The sequence below is a fragment of the Narcine bancroftii genome, chromosome 2, assembly GCF_036971445.1.
Source record: "Narcine bancroftii isolate sNarBan1 chromosome 2, sNarBan1.hap1, whole genome shotgun sequence".
NCBI classification, from domain to species: domain Eukaryota; kingdom Metazoa; phylum Chordata; class Chondrichthyes; order Torpediniformes; family Narcinidae; genus Narcine; species Narcine bancroftii.
Genome location: NC_091470.1, coordinates 43,250,806 through 43,278,657, shown reverse-complemented (window position 1 = coordinate 43,278,657; position 27,852 = coordinate 43,250,806). Strand labels below are relative to the sequence as shown.

General features: G+C 37.7%; 2 protein-coding genes across 2 annotated transcripts in view; one reads left to right on the top strand and one right to left on the bottom strand.

Annotated features, from left to right (window-relative positions):
- The first annotated feature begins 15 nt into the window (after positions 1 to 15).
- On the top strand, positions 16 to 11,503 carry cinp (cyclin dependent kinase 2 interacting protein). The gene is made up of 5 exons (XM_069916455.1): positions 16 to 262; positions 8,173 to 8,329; positions 8,856 to 8,979; positions 10,393 to 10,522; positions 11,270 to 11,503. The coding sequence occupies exons 1-5, from the start codon at positions 256 to 258 to the stop codon at positions 11,470 to 11,472; spliced, it is 621 nt and encodes a 206-aa protein (XP_069772556.1). The 5' UTR covers positions 16 to 255; the 3' UTR covers positions 11,473 to 11,503.
- A 233-nt stretch (positions 11,504 to 11,736) lies between these two features.
- znf839 (zinc finger protein 839) overlaps positions 11,737 to 27,852 on the bottom strand; it is a 40,712-nt gene continuing 24,596 nt past the window's right edge. Inside the window, exons 4-8 of the mRNA XM_069916454.1 lie at positions 23,899 to 23,991; positions 21,848 to 22,003; positions 20,410 to 20,547; positions 16,981 to 17,119; positions 11,737 to 15,107 (exon numbers count right to left, since the gene is read on the bottom strand). Of these exons, the coding sequence (XP_069772555.1) occupies positions 14,002 to 15,107; positions 16,981 to 17,119; positions 20,410 to 20,547; positions 21,848 to 22,003; positions 23,899 to 23,991 (1,632 nt within the window). The 3' untranslated portion in view covers positions 11,737 to 14,001. The remainder of the gene's footprint in view (positions 15,108 to 16,980; positions 17,120 to 20,409; positions 20,548 to 21,847; positions 22,004 to 23,898; positions 23,992 to 27,852) is intronic.

Here is a 27,852-nt window from a genome sequence, read left to right as displayed (position 1 = left end):
ATGATTGGTGAATCCGACCTGCTGTGCGAACCTTCGCGGTTTTAACATGCATGAAAAATAGGCGATCGTGGCGTCAGCAATATCCCGCCTCTCGGGACGGGCTAACGAATCAGCCGTCCAATCCGACGCCAGCGTTTGGTTTCAGCTCGCCAATGGAATTGAGAGGGCGAGCAGCGGAATGACGTGCCTGGATGCGAGGCGGGAGGACAGGCCGCTCGGCCACGGTGGGGGGTCGGTGTCAGCCTGCGCTTCGACATGGAAGGTACCGCTTCGTTCTTATTGCGCACAAATCCGAGCTTTCGGCTTTTTAACAGAACGAGAAGGATGTTTTGCACCGTTTCCTCCTCCGTCATCCTGCCCTTGTTCTAAATCTCTGTTTCCAGTGAACCAATGGCCGCTTAAAAATGTATCGACGTAGTCTCGCCTCGTGTCATTTTTTGGAATGAATCGGACCTCTCATCCAGGTTTTCAAGGAGAGCAAAGCTCTGCCCAATGACCCAGTAAAACCTCTTGCATTCCAATCTTCTCAACAGAAGCCCATTGGCTTCGACCATCAAGATGATTCAGTCCGCCTAAAAATTCTGCATTTCTACTTTATGTTACCGTATCCCTATTCCTTTTGACGTGCTCTCTCTCTCTCAACTTGGCTACAACCGATTGAAGCCGTTTTACTTACTTACTGTCAGGCTTAATTGTGTATCATGAGCAAATTTACAGAAATCCTATTTTTCCATCAGCCATTCGTATAGATTATTAAGGACTGGGCTAAACTGCTCTCTGCCAATCAGAGCCTGCTAACCCGAGAGAGTTATTTCAATCAGTCTCTTTCCACTCTGACCAATTCTCAATCCCATGCCAGATGCTTTCATCTCCACCCCCCTCTCCCCAATGGACTCAAACTTACTGTCTGGGACATGATTAAAAGCTTTTAAATATCCATATATGCCACATCCACCATTCACATCCTCAGATAATTCCAGTGACCAGTACAACCAAGCTACTGCCTTAAAGCTCAAGATTCAATCCTGCCCTCCAATGTTTTGCAAGTTTCCACTTTCTCCTTGTGCTCCAGTTTGCTCCCCTATTCCACAAATGTGCAGTTGGCACTAGGTCTACTGTTACTAGTCTGTTAATGGGGTAAAATAAGCAAGATTTAAGGGAATGTGGGAGATAAAAATGGGGATAGTTGATGGATGGTGTGGAGCCAGAGCTTGTTTCTCTGCTCTTTGGCTATAATTTTCCTTTAACTGAGATGAACAAATTATTTTATAGAAATAATATTTTAAGGATATTGATTATCTTTGGTACCATAACCCATCATATCCACGATAAATGCCTTTGATAGTAAACTGTGGTACAAGCACAGTAAATTAAGCTTTCATATAGGTTGTGGCTTTTAAAGCAACATGATCTCAAAGAAAACTAGAACATCAAATTCAATATCTGCTTAAAATTCATCTGTATTGGTGAAATTACTCAGTACAATTAAACACTTATGATACATTAGCCTGAAATATTACCTCACATTTGCTTGCTTTTTTGAGTATGCATTTCAAATATAAAAGTTTGGCAAATATTATACATTATATAATCAGTAAAAAAAAATTGTAGGAAAAAGGTAGCACAATAGGAAGGGGTAATAATGAGTTTCATTTAAAAAAAATCAAAATAGGACAAATGTTTCCTTCAGCCTACTCTTCCATTCAGTAAAAACATGGAAGTTCCCATGACTTCAATCTCAGCTTTCAAGTTTCATTTATAGTAGATGGCTAACACAGCGATAAAAGCCTTTGTATTCTGGAGTCTTGTCATTGCAACGAAATCATGATTCTTTCCTCCTGAACTCCCAAAGTCTTTATATCATATACAAGGCACAAGTCAAGGGCATGATGGAGTAGCATGATCTCCAAAATACACTGCACCATACCATTCACACTAGAGCATTTTGCCTAACCCAACACCCCATCTGAAATATTGATTTTAAATACCATCTATAAGATGTTTTACAGTCACTCAACAATGCTAGTCTTAAATACCCAAACTCATAACTTCAAGGGTGGCTCATGCGAGTATTACCACCATCTGCAAATTCCCCTCTATTTCACAGATCAGATATAGGTATTGGAGCCTGCTTGGGCAGTGGTGTGCTTTGGTTGTGGGAAATTTGGGACATAACACTTGTCCCTGATAACTACACCTGCAGGCGGTGCATTCATCTACAGCTCCTCACAACCCAAGTTAGGGAACTGGAGCTAGAGTTGGAGAAATTGCGGATCTTGGAGGAGGCAGAGGTACTTGCAGACAGGAGTGTCGGGGTGGCAGTCACCCCTAAATTTCAGGAGGCAGGTAGATGGGTGACTCAGGAGAGGGAAGGGAAAGGCTCAGACAGTGCAGGTTTCCCCTGTGGCCATTCAAGTCGACAACATGTATACCCTTTTGGATACTGTTGAAGGAAATCAACATCCAGGGACAAGTCAAGATGTTGATGTCTCCAGTACAGAGGTTCAGAAGGGAAGGGGGAAGAAGAGAAAAGCCATAGTGATTGGGGACTCTTTGATTAGGTGTGTGGATAGGGGTTTCTGTAGATGATATTGAGGCTCTTGACTGGTATGTTGCCTCCCAAGTGCCAGGGTCAAGTCTCTGATCAAGTTCACAGCATTTTGGCAGGGGAGAGGGAGCAAACAGATGCTGTGGGAACTAATGACAGAGAGAGGAGTAGGGATGAGGTCTTAAAAAGAGAATACAGGGAGTTAGGTAGGAAGTTAAGAAATAAGACCTCAAAGGTGGTGATCTCAGGTTTGCTGCCAGTGTCTTGTGCTAGAGGGTAGAAATAAGAGGATGTGGCAGATGAATGCGTAGTTCAAGTGTTGGTGCAGGGGTCAAGGGTTCAGATTTGTGGATCATTGGAATCTTTTCTGGGGAATATCTGACCTTTACAAACAAGATAGGCTGCACTGGAACTGGAGGGGACTAATATCTGGCAGGCAGGTTTGCTAGAGCTGTTGGGGAGGGTTTAAACTGAATCTTAGAATTGAGATTTGAGTAGAAAGAAACCAGGGTGCAATGGCAGACAAAGTTAAAATTGGAAACAAGTCCAAATTGATGCACAGCAAAAGAAGTCAAAGGAAAAGACAAGATAATTTGGTGAACAATGGAACTACAGAGAAATCAGAGGGTATTGTACTTAAATGCAGGGAGTATTAGGAATAAGGTAAATGACCTAGTTGTGCAGATGCCAAGGTATGACACTGTGTGAAACATGGCTGAATGAGAGATGTGATTGGGAATTGAATGTACAGGGTTACACCTTGTATTGGAAAGATAGGCAGGTAGGTAGAGGGGATGGTGTGGCCTGATGGTAAACAATGCTATTAAATCACTTGAAAGAAGGGACATCGGGACAGAAATTGTGGAACCTTATGGGTTGAAATAAGAAATGGCAAGGGTAAAAAGACCTTTCTAGCTGTAATATACGGACCACCCCCCCCAACATCAGCCAGGACGTGGAGTGCAAGATGCAGCTGGAATTAGAAAAAGTGTCAGAAGGAGAAGGTCAAGATAATTATGGGAGATTTTAATATGAAAGGGGATTGGGAATGTCAGTAAGGTACAGGATCTCAGGAAAACGAGTTTATAGAATGCCTAAAGGATGGTTTTATGGAACATCTCGTCGATCAGCCCACCAGAGGATCGGCAGTTTTGGATTGGGTGATGTGTCATGAACCTGGGGTGATTAGGGATATAAAGGTTCTGGAGCCCTTAGGACAGGGGTGTCAAACTCAAATTCACGGAGGGCCAAAATTAAAAACTTGGACTAAGTCAAGGGCCGAACTAAATATTGAAAATTTTCAACAACATCTGCATGTTTTCTCTTCTTTCAACATATGTAATGTTAAACTTTTTCTTATTAAAATAAATGTTTAATAATAATTTTGGATAAACTCTTTCCAGAAGCATTAACAAATGAGAAATAAAATATTCAATAAATAATATTTCTCTATAGAGGATTTGTCAAATGTTGCTAGTGTGCTGTCGAATAGTAAAATCTGAGGGCTATTGAGAATGTGGGAGAATAACATGATTCCTGAAACAATCAAATGGGTGACTGATTGTGGGCATGAACTCTAGCAGGGTTATTTGCCATGCCCTTTTTCCATTGGTACAGATATCCTTTGATTTACACATTTTTCAAGTTTTATACCTAATGAGCTTGTATCCAGGTGCAGGACCATTTTTAACCAGGAATATATTTATCACTGTGACATGAAACTATTGGAAGATCGTTTTATTCTGAGATTAAAGTTCATAATACTTACTCAGGCCTGTGCGCGGGAGGGCGGGGTTTGTGGGAGATCTGGTTGGGCAACGACAGTGCGGGGGCATCGGCTCTCGCTGCAGGGCGGCATCTTGGCGGATCGGCCTGCGGCAGGGAGGGGGAGTGGGCAATGGTCCTGGCGAGGTCAGGCCCGAGGCCTCCGGTTCCGGGCGCTGGGAAGCGGTCTTGGCTTCCCCTGACACCGGCCAGGCCCCAAAACCAGAGTCCACGGTGAGACCTTGTAACGTAAACAGAGGAGGTGGGGGCGATTAGCAGGTTGACGCCAATGCATTCTGGGATTTGTTGTATTACTGTGCATGCGCTATACTGGCGCGGCGGCCAGCGGGCCACCTCTAATACATTTTTGAAATGATCTTGCGGGCCAAATATAATTATATCGCGGGCCAAATTTGGCCCGCAGGCCAGAGTTTGACATGTGTGCCTTAGGAAGTAGTTACCACAACATGATAATGATATCAGGTGTGTCAATATTCAGTGAAGCAAAGGGAATTACAGTGGGATGAGATAGGAACTGGCCCAAGTTGACTGGAAAAGTAAAGCACAGGATATGTGGCGGCCCGCAATTGCAGAGATCGCTAAAGCGACTCCTAGGACAACGAACCAGCAGGGGGTATAAGCTGGGCAGCATCAGACCAACAGCCCTAAAATGGTGTTGGTCAAGCTGCCCAGCTAACTCAGCAGAAAGAGGCTGGGGAAGAAGGGCATTAATATGCATGGACGTTACCGCCCACTATTGTTATTTATATGGCTGACTTGGTCAATCAGCAAAAACGGTGGGAATTTGAACAGTATAAAAGCAGCCTATCTAGCTCTGATAAAGGAGTGAGCTTAACCTGCCACACTGTGTGTGTGTGTGTCTGTGTGTGTTTTTCTTTATAGCAGTCAGTTACAAGATAGATATATTCCAAGGAAAAGGAAAATTATGAATGGTAAAATGACACAGATGTGGCTAACAAGAGAGGTTAAAGCTTAAACAAAAGCAAAATGGAGGGCATACAGGGTAGCAAAAATTAATGGAAAAGCAGAGGACTGGGTAATTTTTAGAAACAGAGACGAAGTCATTAGGAAAGAAAAGATGAATTATGAAAGGAAATTGGCAAATAACAAATGGATACTAAGAGTTTCAAATATATAAAAAAGTAGAGAGAGACAAGGGTAGATATAGGGCCAATTGAAAATGAAGCTGGAGAAATTATAATGGGTAACAGAGATGGCAGAGGAACTAAATGGATATTTTGCGTCACTGTGGAGGAAATAGCAATATACCTGATATTCAAAGGTCTCGTGGGAATAGAATTAAGTACAGACATTATTACAAGAGAGATGGTGCTTAATAAGCTGAATGGTCTAAAAGTAGATAAGTTTCCGGGACCGGATGAGGTACACCCACGAGTTCTGAAGGAGGTGGCCTGGAGATTGTAGAAGCATTGAAATTGATTTTCCAGAAATCAATAGACTCAGGCATGATTCCCGAAGATTGGAAAGTCACAAATGTAGTTCCGCTGTTTAAGAAAGGAGGGAGGCAGAAAAAAGGAAATTATAGGCCTATTGGTCTGACTTCGGTAATTGGAAAGATATTGGAATCGATCCTCAAGGACGAGGTTATGAGATACTTCGAGGTGCATGGCATGATAGGTCCAAGCCAACATGGAATTTTTTGAGGAAATAAGTAGGATGGACAAGAGAGAGGGTGTGGATGTTGTGTATTTGGATTTTCATAAGGCCTTCGATAAGGTGCCGCATAAGAGGCTTAATGAGAGCACGTGGAATTACCGGAAAAATAATAGATTGGGTAGAGCATTGGCTGATAGGCAGAAAGCAAAGGGTGGGAGTAAAGAGATCCTATTCTGGTTGGTTGCCTGTTACTAGTGATGGTCCGCAAGGGTTGTTGGGGCTACTTCTTTTTACATTGAATATTGATGATTTAGATTGTGGATTAAATGGTTTCCTGGCAAAGTTTGCAGGTGATACCAAGATAGGGTATGAAGTGAAGAAAAAAATCGAAAGCTTGCAGAGAGATTTGGACAGCTTGGGAGAATGGGCGAATGGTTGAGGTGTACAGTTGCGCATTTTGGTAGAGGAAATAAACTGTTGGATTATTATTTGGCTGGGGAGAAAATCAAACCTCAGAAATCCTCGATTTATCCTCGAGCTGGATAACTGAAAGTTGATTGCCAGGTTAGATCGGCAGTAAAGAAGGCGAACGCTATGTTGGCATTAGTTTCAAAGGGGATTGTGTATAAGAATAAAGAGATATTGATGAGACTCTATGGGCACTGGTGAGACCTCATTTGGAGTTCTGTGTGCAGTTTTGGGCCCCATATCTTAGAAAGGATATAGCAAGGTTGGAGAGGGTACAGAGGTGGTTTACCAGAATGATTCCAGGAATGAGAAGGATAACATATAAGGAACGCTTAATGGCTCTTGGACTCTATTCATTAGAATATAGAAGAATGAGAGGGATTCTCATAGAAACATTTCAAATAATGAATGGATTGGACAGTGGATGTAAATAAGATGTTTCCCCTGTTGAGTGATTCCAGGACAATAGGGCACAGTCTTAGAATTAAAAAATACCAGTTTACAACAGAGATGAGAAATTTCTTTAGCCAGAGGGTAGTGGATTTGTGGAATTCGTTGCCATATGCAGCTGTGGAGACAGGATCTTTGGGGGAATTTAAAGAGGAAATTGATAGGTTTCTAATTAATCAGGGTATCATGGGATAGGGGGACAAGGATAGAACTTGGAACTAAATGCAAGAACAGTTTAGCTCAGAGAGGTATCATGGAGCAGACTCGATGGGCCAAATGGCCTGCTTCTGTTCCTTTTTATTGTGATCATTCTTCCTCCTTTACTGCAGTTGGATGCAAAGTCTGAAATTGTTGACCTAACAGCATTATGGAAGTACCTTCATCACGATGTTAAAAAGGTCAGCTTCTTTCACAGGGGTTGTTATTGTGGCTTTCAGTGACGTCTACATGTCATAAATAACAAAAACAAATATTGCCCCTAATAACTCTGAGACAGCATGAAATGTTTAATGTTCAATTTCAAGAAAAACTATCAAATGCATTTCCTCTCTATTGCCCAGCCTATCTGCTTACGACGATTTCCACTTCAGCTCAACTATTGCCGAACTATTCATCTTATCTAACTGTTCCAAAATCCTGATTGGTCTCTTGATAAATATGTCATTAAAACTTAAACCCATTTCTTAACTTGCACAACACCCTATTTATGCTTTTTTTTGTGGTCACTGACCTACATGAGTTTCTATTCCATGGACATTTAAATTTTAAACCAAAATACTGCAGAATTGGAAAACCTGAAATAAAACAGAAAATGCTGGAAATGCAGGCCAGGTAGCACCCATGTAAAATGTATGAATTTTTTTCTTACAAGTTTTGGAACAAATCTGCATTGATGCTACCTGCATTTTCTAGTTTTTTGTAAAATGGTCGTCCATGTTAAAAGTTGGTTGCCATTTACAGAACCTCCCTGCAGCTCCATCAATCAGTTTCAATTTCTGTACTACCTCAGTTCTGACATTTTGTTCATTCCCAAAAGTTAATGATTCCATTTGCCTTGGCCACAAGGTTAGAATCCAAACCATAAATCTACACAACTCTTTCAGATCCTCCTCATCCATCCTTCACCATGCGAAATTTTGTTTGGTATTGGTCCTGTAAAACTATTTTAGGCAACAATGGTGCATTTTACATGAAAATTGATACAGTTGTGAACATATGTGTCAATCTAGATTATTAGATTTTATTCTACTGAATTATTTTTTTTAAATTACATTTTTTCTGAATATATTTGTGTCCTAACTCAGGTTTAGTGACTCCAAGGAAACCCGGCTTGAATAACAGTTCCAGAAAAATAAAGGACAATGCTGCAGATTGGCACAATCTCATATTGAAATGGGAAACTTATAATGATGTAGGATTCTCACTAGCAAATAAAATTGTTAACATGAAACTCAATCACAAGTAAGCATTTTACATTTAGAAATGTTGACATTTTAAAAAACGTGCATAGTAAGAATACTGAAAATGAATTATTCACCTCCTGCCTTTTATTTCCACAATATATAATCTAAAGAGTTAAACCTTACAGATCAGTAATGTTGCCTTTGTAATATTCTTTGTAAAATAAAGATAATATTCTGACTCTTTGTAAACTTGTTATGAATATTAACTTTGTGGCTGAAGAAAGACTAATCTTGTTCTGGAGTATTTTGCTCTTTGCAATTAGTAAAGAAATATTTCATTATTCTGTTCAGAACAGGATAACGGTTCTATTAGTAATACACAGAAAACTCAATAGTCTTTGATATGTAAAAGTTTGCATTGATTACATTTTGAGCTAAATTTAATGATGTACTTTCAACCCCTTTCATAAATCTGTAGTAGGATAGTTTCTGTAGTTTTTCATATTCATTTGTATCATTGGAACATTTCAGTATCATCTTCAAACTAGTCATGATATTGACATTCTACTTGATAATTTCTTTAGGAGTGGTGAAACCAAACAGGAACTATCTGACGATGATGATTTTACTGTTAAATATGGAAAAGCTATATTGGACAAAGAACTTGAAGAACGTTGCATTGAATTGCTCAATTTCCTTGACAAAATGGTATGAATTTGAAAACATGGTGAAAACAATTAGCCATTTGTTTTTCATAAAAATAACTTAGCAAAGGGTATACACAAAAGTGCTGGAGAATCTCAGCAGGTATTGCAGCATCTATAGGAAGCAAAGGGTAACCAATATTTTGGGCCCGAACCCTCCACCTGTCCCCGTGGGATCTTGTAATTGAAAATGTTTGCATTGAAAATTTATTTTCCCACAGTAGTAGATTTCATTTTATTTTCCATAATAGTTACCCTCAGCTTGTGGGGAAAAAAATAATAGGACTACCAGATTTGTGTTAGCTATTTTAGGGCTTGAATCTGGCATGAAATATGTTGCAACACCAAAGTCTGATTTAATGAATCATGACAGCTGCCAAGAAAACAAACTTCTGATGAAAGATTTTCATGTAAAATATTAATTTTTTCTCAACATATGTAGTTGAGGTTTAAAGCAGTTTCTATTTTGTAATAAGATTTGTATCATGTTGTACACTCTAGTGGCCATTGTTATTAATACAGGGTGGTATGGATGACTCACTTGTAGCGAATAATTCTGTTAGGACTATGGTGACTATTAATTCCAGACATTGTTGTCTGCCAGATTGTGAGGGTCTTCAGGAGTTGCAGAAAGCAAATAACATTGTAAAGGACTTTTCATACCCCTCTTGTAAACTTTTCTCCCTTCTGCCATCTGGAAGGAGGTACCATAACATTCGGGCCCACGTGCCCAGATTGTGCAAGTTTTTCCCATTCAAGCTATTAGGCTCCACAATTCCTAGTGTACTAGTATATCATGGATTTTCATTGTATTATGAAAATATTTAACTCCTATTTATGTAAATCTGCTCCATGGTTCTGTAGAAACACTATCTTGTCTTTACTGTTCATTGCATTAGTAGTTAAAGGCATGAATGACAAATAAAGGTGACTGGAGTTGCTGAAGATGGCCAGGATCTTTTGCAACTTTCTTTAGAGTCATTGTCTTCCCAGCTAGATGATAAAGAAATGGTCAAGTATTCTTGAGGACTCAAACATGTATATTATAGTCAATGTAGGATTCTCTTGTTTGTCCACAAGTTATATACACATACTTTTGACATACCCCAATATACACATCTTATTCTGGCCCAGTCTTCCAAAAAGCTTCTTGTGTAATAAATTTATAGCAAAACAATTGAAGTTACTTTAATGCTTTCTTCATGGGCAGAGGACATGGTTCTGGGCTGTAAACTATGACAGACTATTCATAAATGTCAACAATAAAAATGTTAAATGGTTTTAGTTACTATAATTGCTTAATCATCTAGCAGGTAGGTGATCAGTCTTGCAATCAGAGTGGTAATGTCTTAAATCATTTAGAGTAAAATCCAAAACATGTTCAACTAATACAATCCTGATTTATAATCTTTTTCAGATTAAATTGGTATTGAAGATGGAAAAAATCTGTGCAACCATGAAAGGAATAAATGATCTTGACACTTACCACCATGGTGAAACAGGAAGACAAATACCTCTCTTTCATACGTGGCCCACAAAATATTTCTGTAAGGATAATGTGTCACACACTTTTAATCTCCTTATTTTAGTTAGATTGCATTCTCAATTTGAATCATAGAAGATGAAAAGTGGAGAGATTCTTTTGTTACTGGAAACAGTTACTAAATTGCAAGCTACTGATTTGTGTTGGTATTTTGCAATGCCAAAACTAATTACAGGATATCAACAAGGGATTAAGATTAAAACTAGATCAAGATGACTCATTTCAAGTGAGGCAAATATGACAATCTAATACATTTATAGAAGATAACATTCTTCCATTAGTGAACATCATTTCTGCTTTGTACAAATATGAAAATGCATTTTTGTTTTAAAATTGTTCACTCGATCCTTTCTCTTCTGCAATTTGCAGTGATTCCTCCAGGCATGCCTTCAAAGGAATTTGAAGCAGTTATTCTCCACAAGACAGCCTCTGATCCCTGTAAATTATAATTGAACCCAAACTTTAACTGCCCTCTTGCTGATCATGCCTATAACTTTCACTAAAATTACTTGCAGAAACCTACCCTGCTTCCTAGAACTCAATTATAATAGAGCAAATAGAATCCTAGGAGTACTGACCCTGGACTAAAGTTTAACTACTGTTTTATATGATTGGATAAAGTGTACTTTTATATTTGAACAATGGTAAGAAAATCCTTAGCAGGTAACTTAACCTTTCATACAAACTGCAGATGTGAAGGTTTACTGCTGAAATTTAAAAGACTTTTGATATTTAATCACTTCTGTTTCAGATGAAATCTCAGTTGAGTTACTGGAGATGTACAAAAAGGAACTGCAGTTGAAGAGTTTAATTGTTCGAGAGATTGCCCACACTAGTAGCTGTGATCTTATGATGGTGCAACTATCTTCCTGGCTATACCAGCCTTACATAGAAGAAAAGGCCAGGCTTCTTGTTGAAAGCATGCTACTGGAGACTGGACACAGGGTTCTGTAATAAACAGAATTAAAACATATTTACTAAGTAATTGATACAAATCCATTTTTCAATTTCTAATTTGAGAAATATGCAATTGTTCATTAAATTTGGCTTAGCCTTGTATAAAAATTAAAATTAACCCAGCCTTGTATGACCCAATATTGAAATTGCCGTGAGTGCATGATTGAATGTGAACTGTATGCGGTTATAGAGGTTTGCAATCAAATTTTGTACTGTAAAAGGTAGAATTCAGTAAAGCAATGATTATGACAAAAGACAAAGAAAAATATATTTATTTATTTCTTTCTTTAGAAATTGTTGAAATACTTATGCTGAAAAAAATAATTTGTTCAAATTACTAAACAATGGTCCTGAAAGATTATTAATGATTTGTCTTGCACACTCAAGTGATGAAAAACAAATACCAAATCTGCAAAATAAAAGTGGCTTTTTAAAAAAAAGTCCATATATTGCTGATATTTAACTGAGCTTGATGGTAGATTTATGTTGTCACCCTATTAAAATAAAGATAGCTTTTCAAAAATATAGACCCATGTTGCCAAAACAAAAAAACACAAGTGGTCTATCTTAAATTCTACAGCAAATATTTATAACAGTTTAACAATGGTGCATATTACACTGTACAAACCAAACTTTGGCCTGTTACAAAGCTGATCCTTGACAGAGAGCAGTTCCATTTTGTAATTACCTTAAAAATATCAAATGTTTTGAGTGAATAATAATTTAACTCAATTCTTTTATGAATTGTCAGATGACAACCACATCTAATTACTGAGGACATTCAATCATCCCATCAAATTAAGGCAACAAAACTGTCTGTCAAGATTACAATGTACTGATAAGTCAAAGACATTACAAAATACTTTGTATATTATAATTAAAATAGAAAATAAATTCCATTTTCTGCTATTTTCAATCTTTAAATAGTTTCATTATTTACAATAGTCAAATTACACGTCTTTGATAAAGATTTGTTGTACACTAACAAAACTGGAAACTACCAACATGCACAACAGCTTTAATACATATTTAATGAACAGCCTACCGCTGGTAACAAGCAGATACATACATCGCATGGCAATGTAGCTTTCCCATTTTCACATCCTTGTAAACCTCTACAAAAGAACAGTATGTTTCACATTAGATGCAAGACTCACCAGTTGTAGGAAAAAAGGGAATGTGTACTAAGTACAATTGAAAACATGCTGCACAACCTATTTAAGAGGTTAAATGAAGGGCTCATTTTAATTTTTGTTCAATGTTTCCATATTTTTGAAAACTAATGTTACCATAGTAATTCTGCCTGCAGTTCTGCCATCTTAGAAGATCTGATCCTTAATTTAAGCTTTTGGATATAACTACTGTAAACCCAATGACTGAAAACACTCTTGTTGGCACTACAAAAAGATGGCAACAATGTTGGGAGCAGAAAGAGGGGAATAGAAAATTAAATACAAAAAAATTGTCCTCAAAAGAATTAAGCTTAAAACAGCAAGATCCATACATTTGAAATGTATTCAGAATTGAAGATACAATGAGATTTAAAAAACTCAATATTTACAAATATATAGCCCAAAAATGTGTTAATGCCACACAATTTTGGTTATCCATGTGGTTCAGAACTAATCGACAATTTATTTTGTTATAGTCCCTTTGAACTTAAGCAGGATATCCAATTATTAAATGCTGATAATAAAAGCACTGGTCTCGGCTCTTTAAAGTGTAAATATAATTTCTAAAGTGATCAAAATAAAGTGATTAAAATTCTACCCAGTGAAACATCCAGTAAGAAACAAATATATTCTCCTTGTACTTGAAAGTTATGAAGACTGCAATTTAGGCTCAATGTTTTAAATCAGAAACTATCAAGTAACTTGTAGGCTTTCTTCATTTAAAGATTTGAATCATTTACAGCGATTGGAGCAAATTACTGTATAATTCACATTTCCGTTTTTTGAGATGAAAAGATTAAAACATTAGTATTTTTGCAAAAAAATGTCATTTTGCAATCTTACAAATGTATATTTATTATCAACTTTTCATGGGAATACAATTAATTTTTAATGGCAGTTTCAGAAGTAGGCAGTAGAATATATACAAATACTATTTTGGCAAAATAGAAGTTGGATAAGCAACAAAGAGTCAAAGATGTAAAGAAAACATTCAAATTCAGTGCAGCAACATCACATTTTCTGGACTACTGTAGTATTTTCCAGAATACAATAAATAAGCTTGGATTCAGTTCATTAAATTCACTTAAGTTTCTTGCCAGGCACATTGCAACAGAGGATAAATCCACTCTTGAAACTATCCACCCAGTTTTGCATGAAATTTGTTAACTCATGGGATAATAAAGTTTAACACAAAGTACATAAAGTGATAAACTGTTCTCTGTAACAACAGGAAAACAAGTTTCTTTTCCAAAAATGAACAGCCTTATTTTTGTATTGTAGCAGTTTAATGAACAAGAGAAAATGTTTTATTTTTGCTTGTTTTAAAATACGGAGAAGGATCAGGGCATTCAAATTATTGTTCGACTTCAGTTTGTGTTTGCGATACTAATAGGCCTTCACTTTGCCCTTCAGAATCCATTGCCAGAAGTGCTTCTACAGTTTCAAAAGGAACACCATCAGGTGTTCGTATGTGCATTGTTGTACCGTCAGCATTAGTTACGATAACAATGCCATCAGATGTCTGAGATACAACAGCCGTTCCTTCATGTGACACAATGAGACCCTCAGAAGTTTGAATGAAGATCTGTTCGTGCGCTTGAGCCAATAACTCTTGACTCTCAACAGGCAATTGGAATTCTAATGTTTCATCTTCTGTCACTGCACTTTCTAGAATATCTTCTGAACTTTCCTGATTTTCTTGATCCACATTCTGTTCTTCAAAACGACCTAATATTTTACTTTGACTGGCTACTTGCAATCCATTTATCTCTTCAGAGGAAATATGACTATCAAGATCTACATGAGGGGAAATGTCAGCTTCAAAAGCCTGCTCAGTCTGGTGATGCTGTAAATGACGATGTTCAGTGTGACAAACTTGACCGATTGGCTCCACGTCTCGAGACAAAGCCTTCTCAAGCTGCTGCATCTGATCTGCTATATCAGAATCATTGAGTTGCTCATTTTGTTCTTGACTGCCAAGTGGATCCTGGCTGTCCATATCATGATGCAAATCCTGAACAGAGTTGCTTCTTTTAGAACCTTCCTGGCTGACTTTAGCCATATCTGAAAGAAGTGAATTCTGATTGGTCATTTCAACCTCAGTAGAATTCAATTCAGTATCATTTAGCTGTTCAGAAATATTTTGATTAGACAATTGTTCTTGAACCAATTCCTCTGCTGTTATATCTGTATCCATGCCTAAAAAATCTTCTCCCCGAATTGTATTATTTAGGACTTCATTGTGGGTTTCCAGCAAAGGAAGTTGAGTACTTGACAGGTTTACTTCTGTTACCTGATAACATAATTCCTCAGTGGACTGTTCCATGGAATTGGAACTTTTTATATCCCCAGAAAGCAACACTCCTTCTGTGTGGTTATCTACTACTTGAACTGCAGTCGGTCCGTACACAGTATGTGGATCACAAGAGTTCAGTGTGGGGCATTCATCTTGTTCCTTATCTACAGAAAAAAATATATACTAGTTTAAAATAAACCAACCAAATGCAGAATGCAACTTAATAATGTAACATGCATCAAAACATTTATAACAATTCTTAGCAGTAAACTAAACTAAATGTTCAATTATTTTGTTCACCAATTCCATCCACCCTTAAAACAATTTTCGTCCTTTTCAGTTGCAATATGATAAGCAGGAGTCAAAAACTTCTCAAAACTACTTAAAAAAGCAACAATGGCTACAGAATTTCACACAAAAAGCTCTTTTAAAAGGACAAACACCTTTTTTCCAATTTGATTGGAGAAGTAACCCCAAATGCTATTATTTTTAAAGACGCAGACCACTTCTGAAAAATAACCCAGGTAGGTAAGATTATAAAAACTATCTTTTTCGAAAATAAACTGTTACGAGCCATAGGACTCAAAAAAAATCCTAGCAGCAACAGAAATTCACCAAGACAATGGCTACTTAAACAAAACTGGTTTTATTTCCTTAATACATAATAAGATCAAAACTTATTACTATTAACCTTACTTAATCCCCTTCTAATTCTGAGCGCACGTGTATGTAATGTTTGTGTGTTCAGGAAAGTTATTTTTCATTGTCCAATCATTTACTTTTCATTTCTCCAAGTTCACTGGTAGGCAATCTTCCATACTGTGCACAGAATTAAATATTTATTATATTCACCAAGCTCTGGTGCTTTAAGTTGTTACCGCTCAGGAAGGTCTTTGCTGGTTTCAGAGAGATATTCGTTGTTTGTTGGACACACAAACTGATCTCCTTCAATCCGCAACTGAAATGTCTTATCGAAGAAACTTGCCCCCTCTTGGATTTTTCCAAAAGACAAACTCTTCTTCCAGGTTACCACAAAGAGCTCTTCTTTTTTCCCCTATTTCAGGAGAAACACAATAACCAGCCACAACCTCTGCAAATGACTACAGAGATTTAGAATAGGCTGAATTCAGAACTCAGAACCCGTCTTGAAATGGGGTCATGCAGCAGGTCTGCCAACTTGCAGCCTTCACCACAAACTGCTGCAGGATATTGTCTCTCTCTCTCTCTCCCAAAATATGGACGCTTTCTCTCTGCTTGCCACATGGCACCTCCAAGGACAACAAACTGCAACCAGAAATTTAAAACTCTGGCACCAGTCTAGCAACAAAAGATTTCTCAGTTCTTGAGCCTGGGCACTGTTCAAACATGCTGGTCCATTAACACCTATTAGTGAAACTCTCATGAGCACTCTCCATTGTCTCTGCAAAGCCAAATGCAGCCATGAAGTCTACTCTTGCATAGTAAGATGTTTATTTGTGAAATGTGACCTAATAACTAAACCTCTCAATCTTTCCCTTTTAAGATATATTTGATCATGATTTTATTAACTTATTCCATTACAGTACCACATCGAACCACACAAAGGTCTGAAATGTGAAGTGTGTGCAGTCTTAATCGAACTTCGAATGGTAATTTGGTTTTTGCATCAAGCTACATTCTTATCAGAGCTGTCAAAAGAATGTCAGAGTAGATTGCAGCAATTTTCTGAGGAGGGAATGAAGACACAAAAGTGCTAAATGTTGATGTCTTATCCTCCGTTTAATCTGAGCTGGGAGTGTTCAATGCTGGCAAGGCTGCAAAATATGGTATTCATGGCTCAGAGTTAAAATGCCTCTTACACAGTAAACTTGGAAGATAACAAAGCTAGCACACTTGATCCAGATTTTTTATAAAGCTTTAATTTCAGTAAAAGAGCTGGACTGTATATGGTTTAAGTAACAAATACAAATATTAGCAAGGATTTATATTCTATCCTCAATAAAACTACAATAATACATCACACCAGAACTCCTAACTAAATTGTAAAATATTAAATACCTGTTTCATTATTTAAGCTCTGTAAATGTTCTTTACTGGTTACTTCTATTCCATTTTGATTCAAGTTATTTTCAGTTTCTCCCATAGGGTTATCAATTTTCATTCGTTTTGATGATGGGGACAGCACACCAAAGTCTTGCTGAAAGAGCAAAGGGATAATTTAAAATATCAATTTAAATAAATTTCTCCACACATTTCACAAGGGAGGATTATCACGAAATAAAATATTTTAAGTAATGCAAAACAACTAATTAATGCCTGAATAGTGAATACAATAGTAATCCTGAGAATACAAGCTTACACAATCAAATTTCACCCATTAATAATTAAAAGCAATGACCCATGAGGCAGAGACAAATCTCAGCCTTTGCAAAACTAAATATGTTACAAAAGAGCAAATTATTCTTCTTTTCCTATCAACCATTTACCACAGAAACTATGTATAGCAATGTAGTAAAATGATCCAAAGTACTCCTAAGTGAATTATTGAATAAAGCCCGACTCCAAATCATGCAGGGAATCTGAGCAGGTGACCACAAGCTAGGTCAAAGCCACCGATTTTACTATTCATTATAAATAAGAAAAGAGAGGTTGAGAAAGAGAATTTACATCACACATGTCAAACTCTGGCCCGCGGTTGGCCCGCAAGATCATTTCAAAAATGTATTAGAGGTGGCCCGGCCTGCAGCGAGAGCCGATGCTGTTTTTTGGTAATGTCACCCCCACCATCCTCCCCCTTTATTGCACATCCTTCCCCATTGTAACACGAGAAATTGTAACACGAGAAGTCTGTCGATGTCATCAGCCAGCAAGCCAATTGGAAGGCTCCCCGCACAACCAGTCTCTTCTCCCACCTGTCGAGCGGTGCGGCGGATGGGCGAGCGCCTGTGATTTCCTGTCGGCGCGACGGACATGGCAGGCTGCGCGCGGCCCCCGGGCAGCGCGAGCCCCGCGTGACTGGCACCGGACGGCCCTTCCACAGCGCGAGCGCACTTCTCCCGGTCGCCACGGCCTTCAGCGCTTGCACCCGCGCGGACCCCAGGGACGGCTGGTTCGGCCCTGCACGTGAAGAGAGAGATGGTGGCTGTCCGCAAAGGCTGATTGGCAGCGTGCTGGGCCTGAGTGGGCGGGTAAGCAGGGGTGGGCAGAGGGTGTAGGTGAGGAGTAATGGGCAGGGGAAGTTATGGTGGTGCGAGGGGCAGTTAGAGGGAGGGATGAGTAGAAGGAGGGGTGGATAGGGAAGAGGTAAAAGGGGAAGAGCAGGGCGAGTAGGGGAGGGGTGATTAGAGGGTGAGAGACGGGTAGAGGGAGGAACAGGTTGAGAGGAGAGGCAGTAGAGGGGCGTGTATAGGATGGGGTGGATAGAGGCAGAGCGAGTGGAGTGAGGGGTGAGTAGGGTAAAGGACTGGTCAGGTAGAGGGATGGTGGGTCAAGGGTGAATAGAGGCCTAGAGCCTGAGGAGTGAGCAGGAAATGCCAAGTCCTGATGCAGGCCAAAATGGACACAGCCTGTGAATGCTGACTACATCTCCACAGGGACCAAATATGTTTCCCTCAGGTCAAGCAAAGGGTGAACTTGAGCTACCTACTCCTGACCTGTAACATTATCCTCCTAAAGTTTAACATTACATATGTTGAAAGAAGAGAAAACATGCAGATGTTGTTGAAAACTTTCAATAAATATTTAGTTCGGCCCTCGACTTAGTCCAAGTTTTTAATTTTGGCCCTCCGTGAATTTGAGTTTGACACCCCTGATTTACATCTTTCTTGTTATTATTTGACCACCACTCATCAGATGAAACAGAAAAATGTGTGAAAGAGGTTCAAAATGTTGAGAGAAGATCGCTTCAAAACGTAAAATTCTTAAAGTCAATGCAGGGAGGACCAAGCATCGAGTCATGCGATACAGTTTGAAAATAAGAGGTGAGCCATTTAAGATCCAGATGAGGCGAAATTTTTTCAGAGGATGGTGAATATAGTGCAGCCTCTTCAGCCCACCATGCCAAGGCTGGCTATTATGCCAATTTAAACTGCATATTTGCTTGCACATGATCTACACCCCTTCCTTCCATTGCCTAAATATTTGTCTGCCTGAATGTCCCTGAAAAGTCGTCATCATATCTGCTTCCACCACTTCCTCTAGCAATTTGTCCAAGGAACCAACCACTCTGTATATTTAAAAAAACTGCTTCATAAATCTTTAAACTTTCTTCTAGTATTTAACATTCTCATCTTGGAAAAAAAAGTTTCCATCTTGCCTATCAAGATTGTGAAAGCATGCACCAACAGGCTTAAATACACCAGGAATATGAATGAGCCCTTGCTTGGTGCTAATTAATTTTCCTTTAAATTGCAATCCTATGCTCTTTAAACAGCTGTATGAATATTAGAGAACCTGTTAGTCTGCTCACAGAAGAACCCGTCACACAGTAGAGGGTTCCTACTGCATGTTTTTTTCCAAGGTACACACCATTGTGAACTAGAAATTGCAATTCCTTCATTTTCTGGATCAAATCCATACAGCATTGTGAAAGCATATTCAACACAAGGACTGCAGTGGTTCAATAAAATGCTATCCATCACCATATGGGCAATTGGGATGTGTTGAATGCTGGCCTTCTCTACTGTATCCACATCTCTTACAATACATCTTATATTATTCAGCTCTGAGTGATAGTATTTTTCAGGCAAAGTCAGCCCAGCAACTGGTGCGCCCGATTAGGAGGTGTATTTCACATTTATTTACATCCTTATTATCTCCAACATTCTTGCATTTTTTTGGCTTTGAAAAAGCTAATACTGTAACAAATTCATCTTCCAAGTTTCTACACCCATTTGCAATTTTGTGGTATCACTATAACATAAAACATTAAAAATATAGACCTTAAGCCCGCGACGTTGCGCTGACTGATGTAAACCTAAGTAAACGTACTTCACAACAATCAAATTTTTTGTGACATCACTCATTACCCTTTTTTTTAAACATCCATATGCTTATCTAAACACAATTACATTATTTGCTCAAGCCTTTTCTCCATTCTGTGTGGGTATGAAACCATACAATTTTAAGACAGGAGAAAGAAAGCTTTTGCAAAGGAGATCAACGCAGCTCAGAGAAAAACAGGAAAGAGAATTTGAACAGTTTGGTCCCATCTGTAGACTTAAGATATTGCCAAATCAGGAAAAAAGAGAGTTGATTTTAAAATCCATAGTATGATCAGTTTGAAATATTCCTCTCAGTGGTTTATAATGACGAACTCACTGAATCCAAGTTCTTATTTTCTCTGGTTAAAAGATTTATAGAAATTATAAGGTAAAAATTGAAGGAAGATTGTCTATAAAATCTGTGACAATATCAAAAATAAACAACTATTCTGTCTGATTGAAACCAATATTACTACTTTACATTGGATGTCTGAATTTCAGATACCTCCATGACATGTTTTTCAGCAGGTGAATTTATACGGTTTTGATCATCCACAGTCACTAATCTGTAGGTCAGAGACATGCTTGCGTCTTGCTGATTTTCTTTATTCATGTGCTCAGTTATTCCGAGTGACTCAGCAACCTGGAATGTTTATAGAAAATAAACGTTATAATTTCTACTCAATTCCTAAAATTATTGCAGAGGTATACCTTCATTTACTGATTAGTAATGAACTATTTCAGCATTCTGAAATATAGATGTTCTCTCCTTTAAAAAAATTAATGTGAAGTTCCTGTACCACAAACTCTTTAATCATTAACGTGGCAGCAATCAAAGTTCCAGCAAGAATTTCTGTTCCGCAGGTAAGGTTAGGATGCACAGCCAGTACGAATCAAGAATTCAGATGAATAACAATGAACAACATCTGACCCCCTCCTTAATCTACTCTCTCCAATTAATATTCACCATTTATGGTTCTCCTTAAAACCTATCTTTCCGAATAAACTTTTCATCATACTTTTGACGTGGGCTTTAAAAAAAAAATGCGATGAGTATGGGAATATTTAATTAATTGCATCAAAAATTATGGTATCTATACGAGTAGTGTTAAATACATGTCTAATCTGATAATTATGATAGAATTGACTGCTTGGGCATAGGTCAAAACTTGGTGGAAGTTAGGGTAGCAGAATTGGAGAGCTTGTGTTTCCAGAAGAGAAAGTTGGATAGTCAGCCAGGAGCATTACATAAGTAAAATCTGGAGCTGGTATTACAAGGTACAAGATTCCTTTATCAACATATAATATACAAAATGTAATTCACATAGTTTGTATAAGCATGGCTGAGAAAACCAGATACACCAACCCAACACAAAACAAATTTTCTGTCAGAAAAATAAAACAACTGAGAGAGCAGCAACATACAATTTTCTAGCACCTCTCACTTTTGAAAGAACAAATTGTTCATGTGCAATGTCACAGACTCATTTCATATTAATCAAATGATCCTAAAAGTTGTTGGGACAATGACTGGTGTGATATTATTACTTAACCTGAGCTTCATTGGGTTATTCCCATATTATCTGTATCTCATTCATATATAAAAATGTAACACTTGAGTGATGAATTTGAATTGTTGGTAAACATCAAGTAGGCTCTAAAGACATAAAATTGTCTTGTATAAAATGTTTTTGAGATGTACATAAACAACAAATTGGCTAGGAGTTGACTTGAGCTGAAATCTTCATTACAAAACAATTAGGAGATGCCATTCAAAGGAAAATACAGTAAATCTTTAAAAAAAAAGTCAGAATTATTTTGATGTATATTTGCTAGTTATTACAATCAAGCAAGATTATCAGTAACATAAAATGTATAAGAAATGCACTATATCACTATATTAAATTGTTTGTCCTATAAACACCTCTGTAGCATTTATTTACCTGCAGACTAGAAATCTGTAAAGGCTGTTGAGGATTTATTATTCGAATGGAACTATTTAAGTGCTCTTCAGCCATTTTCTTCACATGTTTATGAAGCATCTCAAACTCTCTATATACATCTTGAAATTGTGGTCTGGCGGGTCGTCCTTTTTCCACCTAGGAATTCAGCATTCAATATTAAGAGCAGGATTTTTACAATAGAATTTACCAGACATGAATTAAGATTTTAAATATTGAATTGCTATCACAAGAAAAAAATTATAAAGATAGTTCAGCATAAATGTATTTCCTGGAGTAATGCCCAAGAAACAATTCTGTTATGTGCTTTGGTTTCTCAACAGGCCAAAATTCCTGATTCATGTCACATTTTCTCTTAGCCCACAAAGTATCCTTATTGCAGGAAATAAAAAAAAAACCTTTGGAGTCTGTGTACAACCTTAAAGAAGCATTCTTTCATAATGAGCCCTTAGAAATAATTATTAATAATTTGGAAGCATATATAGCCACTGTATTACTTCGGTGACCATTTGGTGTGTAACCAGAAATGCAAAATTCAACTTATCTGAAGACTTCAAATTTAAAAAAAATAAATGAAGGAAATGCAACACGTCAATGATTTGGTATACAATTCAATTCAATGAATGCTCTACATCTGAAATATTAATCTGACACTTTTAAACTAATGACAGCTGGTGATTGCATATTGCTTATATTTCTGGTTTTGCATGTCAAAAGACATGAGAACGTGGCAATGCATATCATTCATAAACTATTTAAAACATCAATGAATGTTAATTTGTCAATATCAAAATAATTTTGTTCAGTTGTTTTTAAGCTGAAAGAGTGGCAGTATGGGATGAGAAGTAGTAGCATTAAAACTACCATACCCAGACTGCAAAGGGACCATCAGACTGGGAGGATTTCATCTATAAAGAGAGAAATTTAAAGGATTCAAAGACTGGCAACTCTCCAAGATTATTTTGGCTGTGGGTAGGTTTATTTCCAAAAGTTAACTGTTGTATTAACTTTAACCAAAGAACAGGTCATAAACCAGAACTATAGACAGACATCTGCACACATTATTTTCTCTGTTTTAAGCATTTTTTTTTTGAGGAGGGAGAAAAGCAGTTAGGAAGAAAAGTCAGAACTCCTCACCTTAATAACTAGGTCCACCATTTTGAGTACAGCACCACAGGGGTGGCAGCTTTCATGAAACCATCCCAGCTGACGTACTGCTAACAATTTTCACCGAGGATTCTGTTTCGGTCACCATTATTTCCAGTTTGCGATAGGGGTGGAAAGACTTGCAAAATGGTGTATTTATGAATAACTTGTGAATTAAGGGAGCTTTTTGCACACATATACACATGCACACTTAAGGTTTTTAAATAAATGTTGATGTTCTTTATTTAGAGTTCCCAGGGCCTGGTATGCCTGCAACAGCATGCAGTTTTTTATTTGACTATCTCCAATGGAGCCAAGAAGGAATGCAACTTTAAGTGATAATAACATCTTCTGAAATGCAAGTTTTATAAACAAGTGGAACATAAATTATTTCTCTGAAACAGTACAGCATGTTAAAATATTGCACTTTGCATGTTACTGCTGGATGAATAATATCATCAACAGCAAAGTCTATGCAGTTTTTTCTGATTTGCTTGCAATTACTTGGCCTATTGTGAAACCAATGTCATGCACATCAAATATTTACATAAATTAGTACGTGACAAAAATGTTTTGCAGTCAATTTTACTTAAATATTGTAATTGCACCTGCCCTAAAACTACTAAAACTTAATAAATTTCTATGAAAAAATATATATTAAAAAAATAACCTGTGCAGAAGTCTGAAAGTAGTAGAACGTATGCAACTGTTGAAAGTTCTGGGATAGTCAATAGAGTTTACCTTGGGCTAGATAAAGCATACTCTGGTGAGTGTATTCTTGTGGATAAAATACTGTACTAGGAATTTCTCTGAAATATTCATTAGAAATTACATGAAACATAATTATCTTTCATAAAAGGTACAATTATTCATGAAAGGTCACTTACCTTCATCAACAGAAATTCCCAGAGAGTGATGACTTTAGTAAGCCTGGGAAGAGCCAATTCCATCAGTTCTTCATCATCACATTGTTTTAGAAGCTAGTTCAAACATAATTTGCATTACTGAACCAAACAAACAATGTTATATGCAGTATACTGCAATGAAGATACAATTACTTGCATTTTATTGGGATTTCGCAATCCTTTGAATATTAAAATGTTCTTGACCGACACAAACTATTTTTCCTTTAAAAACTAATGAATTAGCATTACAGGCTTGATGAGATAGCATAGCAAAGTTAAAAAAAAGTTTTTACTTAAAAATTAAATATTAAGTAGGTAAAGAGAGAGAACACAATTAGTTGATTAAGCAAAAATGAACAAAAATGCATGTAGAAACAAAGATTAATTATGCCAGAAATGTTCAGGTGGAAAATGCAACACAGTGCTTAAATGTTTCCTGACATCCAACATGTATACTTTTCATTCAGTTTAGATCAAAGTTCATATTTATTGTCAGAGAACATACATTACATCACGTACAACCCTGAAATTCTTTTTTCCTGTGGGCCAGACAAAATTTCTACTTAGCAGTATTTGTAGTACGAAAAACTGTGCTCAATAAATGATACATATACAATTGAGAAAAGCAAACAAACCAAGAAAAATAAAAAAACTGACTGCAATACAGAAGAAAAAATATTCAGTAATAAATAATGTGCAAAATAAGAGTCCTTGAGTCGCTAATTGAGTTTGTTGTTTTGGAGACTGATGGTGGAGGGGTAGCAGCTGTTCCTGAACCTGGTGGTACAAGTCCTGTGGCACTCTTTCCTGATGGCAGCAACAAGAACAGAGCATGTCCTGGATGGTGTGGATCGTTAATGATTGCTGCTGCTCTCCAACAGGCCGGATTAATAGGCCCAGGCATAAAAGATCAGGCACTAAACGGCAGGAGAGATTTTGTGGTTCACCAACATTCATCTTTCAATCAACACCAACAGGAATGAATTCATTCATTATTCCTCTTCCATTTGTGGAGCTTTGCTGTGGCTCAGCTGGCTGTTACACATGTGAAAGCGTGACCATAGTTCTGAAATAATTACCTAGCTATAAAGGGAGGGCCTTGAGCACACAAAAAATACTACCACACGTAACATTAACTGTACAAGATGTTGGTGAGACCACATTTGGAGCAGTTGCCAGTTCTGTTCACCCAGCTATAGGAAAGACAGCTTTAAGCTGGAAAGGGTGCAGAAAAGATTCACAAAAATGTAAATAGAACTGGTGGGCTTGCATTACAAGCAGAGGCTGGGACTTTTCTCCCAAGGAATTTGGGGGGAAGATATTAGGGAGGTTTAAAAAATCATGAGTGGCAGAGATAAGGTAAATAATCACAGCCTATTTCCCAGGATAGGGAAATCTGAAACAAGAAAGGAGTAAATTGGAGAGGGAAAAATTTTAAAAAGGACTTGAGGAGCACCTTTTCCACAGAGAAGATGGTTGGAACATGGAAAGAGCTGCCAGAGAAAGTAGTAGTGGCATGTACAATTGTAATGTTTAAAAGACATTTGAACAAGTACATGGACAAGTAGGGTAGAAAGGCTTGTTTCTGTGCTTTAAGATTCTTAACTCTAGAAGTTCTTTCTTCTTGAGTCTACTGAACATCTTCTTTCTGCTCTAAGGGAAGATTTGCTATAGGACCTTGAAATGAAGAACAAATCTGAATAAATATAGGAAAGTAATCCTATAATCGCCCATTTTGAGGTTATTGAAATAAAATGCAGTAAAATAAACAATAAGGCCAGTAAATAAGTGGAAAGGCAATGGGAAATGCTTAAAGTTTCCTTGCCAGCATTACCCCTCCCATTTCTCCAGTACATATTACTTATCAGCCAGATAATTCAAATACAAGGAAGCATAAACAATTATAATATCCACTATTTCATGATTCTCTTGACCATTTCTCTGCATCAAAATTCCACATCTACCTTTTACTTCTGGATAAGGAGAAATTTCCTCTATTATACATCAGGAAGATGCAAACATTTGCACTTGATCTTTACCACAATCTCTATCTTATCACTTCAATTCATCCTGTCAATTATCCATTGACTAGAGACAATTCAGTACTACTGTCAAATTTAATTGCTGACAACAAATCTACAAGAGCAACATGATTATCTTTATCACCTCTCCTGACCCAAATCAACTCTACACTGAGTTAGTCAACACATCCTTAAACACCCCCTTTAAACTTAGAAGTCCCCCAAAACTATGCTGTCATATTCTAATGCAACAAGTCCAATTTACTCATCACCCACAGGAATTAATTCAAGTTTATTGTCACGCGATACCTGGTACAGTGAAAAGGGATCTTCCATGATCAGTTTATCAACTCAAACATGCATATAACCATACAAAGTAGAGAACAATGTTACAGTGAAAAGATAAATTAGTACATAAAAAGAGCAGCATGGGAACACATCTGAGAGATTCATTCAAGCTTGATGGTAGTGGGGAAGAACCCAACTTTGAGCCTGTTGGTGAATGATTTCACATTCTTGAACCTTCTCCCTGACAGGGGGAGGAAGAAAGTATGAACAGGATGGGATAGGCCCTTCAGTAAAAATTGAAGTTATCTACTGTCTCTACAAAAGTGACATTAATGTAGGCAGAAACATTCTTCATGTATTCAGTCTAATCATTGTTTGACATCCCACCCATCATGTGGTGCCATGAACAAACTTAAACGATGAGGTTGCCAGTCGTGGGTGTAGAGGTAATTAAGCAGGGGTGGATCACTGGGGTTAAGTATGATTATGAAGCAGCTATTGTATCCCATCTTCACTGTTTGCATTCTGTTCGATAGAAAGTCAAGGATTGAGTTAATTTAATTTTACATTACACCAATTATCCTATAAACCTCAGACATTTTTGGAGGTGGGAGGAACCTGGAGAACATATGAACTTCTTAGAGACTGTGCCAGATTCAAATCCAGGTCACTGGTGCTGCAATAGTGTGGTGCTATCTGTTACAGAAGAGGGTGTTGAGGCCAAGAACTCAAAGTTTGGGTATGAGTTTATTAGTGACTATAGTAGAGGGTGGAGTAGTAGGGTATAATCAGTAATTTGACATAGCTTCAATAGTGTTTAGAAGAATATTAACTAATCTATTGAAACAATATTTTGTGGGAATTCAAGGAGTGGGTGTTCACAGGATGTTTACTATCTTAGGGGAATCTAGACCAATGAGAAATTGGTCAAGAATAAGGCAACCCCACTTAAGATTAGAGTAAGGAGGAATTTCTTCTCTCAGAAGGTTGTAGTTCTGTACCTGAGAATATTGTTCAGCTTAAATTGAATATGGACAAAGCTGAAACAGGCAGATTTTTCAATTATGAAGGATATCAAGGATCAAATCTTTGTACTTAATTTATATTTGACAAAGCTCCAGTGAAGCCTCTTAGTATATCACGACGACACCTGCGAGAAGTACAGCAGAAAGTACAGCTAACTCCAGCTTCTGAAAGACCATATTAAGAAATTAGAGTTGGATTAATTGAGTAACATCAGAAGGCTGAGCAAGAAGCAGATAAGACAAGTAACAGGTGGTTCCACCTAGTGTGCACGATTCAGCTAGTAAATGGGTGAACATCGAGAGAGGTAAGGGGAGAAAGGGTCACCCTGTACTCATTTCCCTAAGCAACAAGTACACCTTTGGACAATGCTGAGGAGGATGACTTATCTGGACAAAGCAGCAGCCAGACCAATAGCAAGGAGCCTCAGATGGGAAGGGTGAAGTCAGCTAGAGCAAAAGTCATAGGAGACTCAATAGTTAGGGGAACAGACAAGGGATTCTGCAACCATGAAAAAGACTCCAGCATGCTATTTTGCCTCCCGGATGCTCAGGTCCAGCCTGTCTGAGTAGTTGCAGAAGATGAGCAGCCAAAGGTTGTGGTA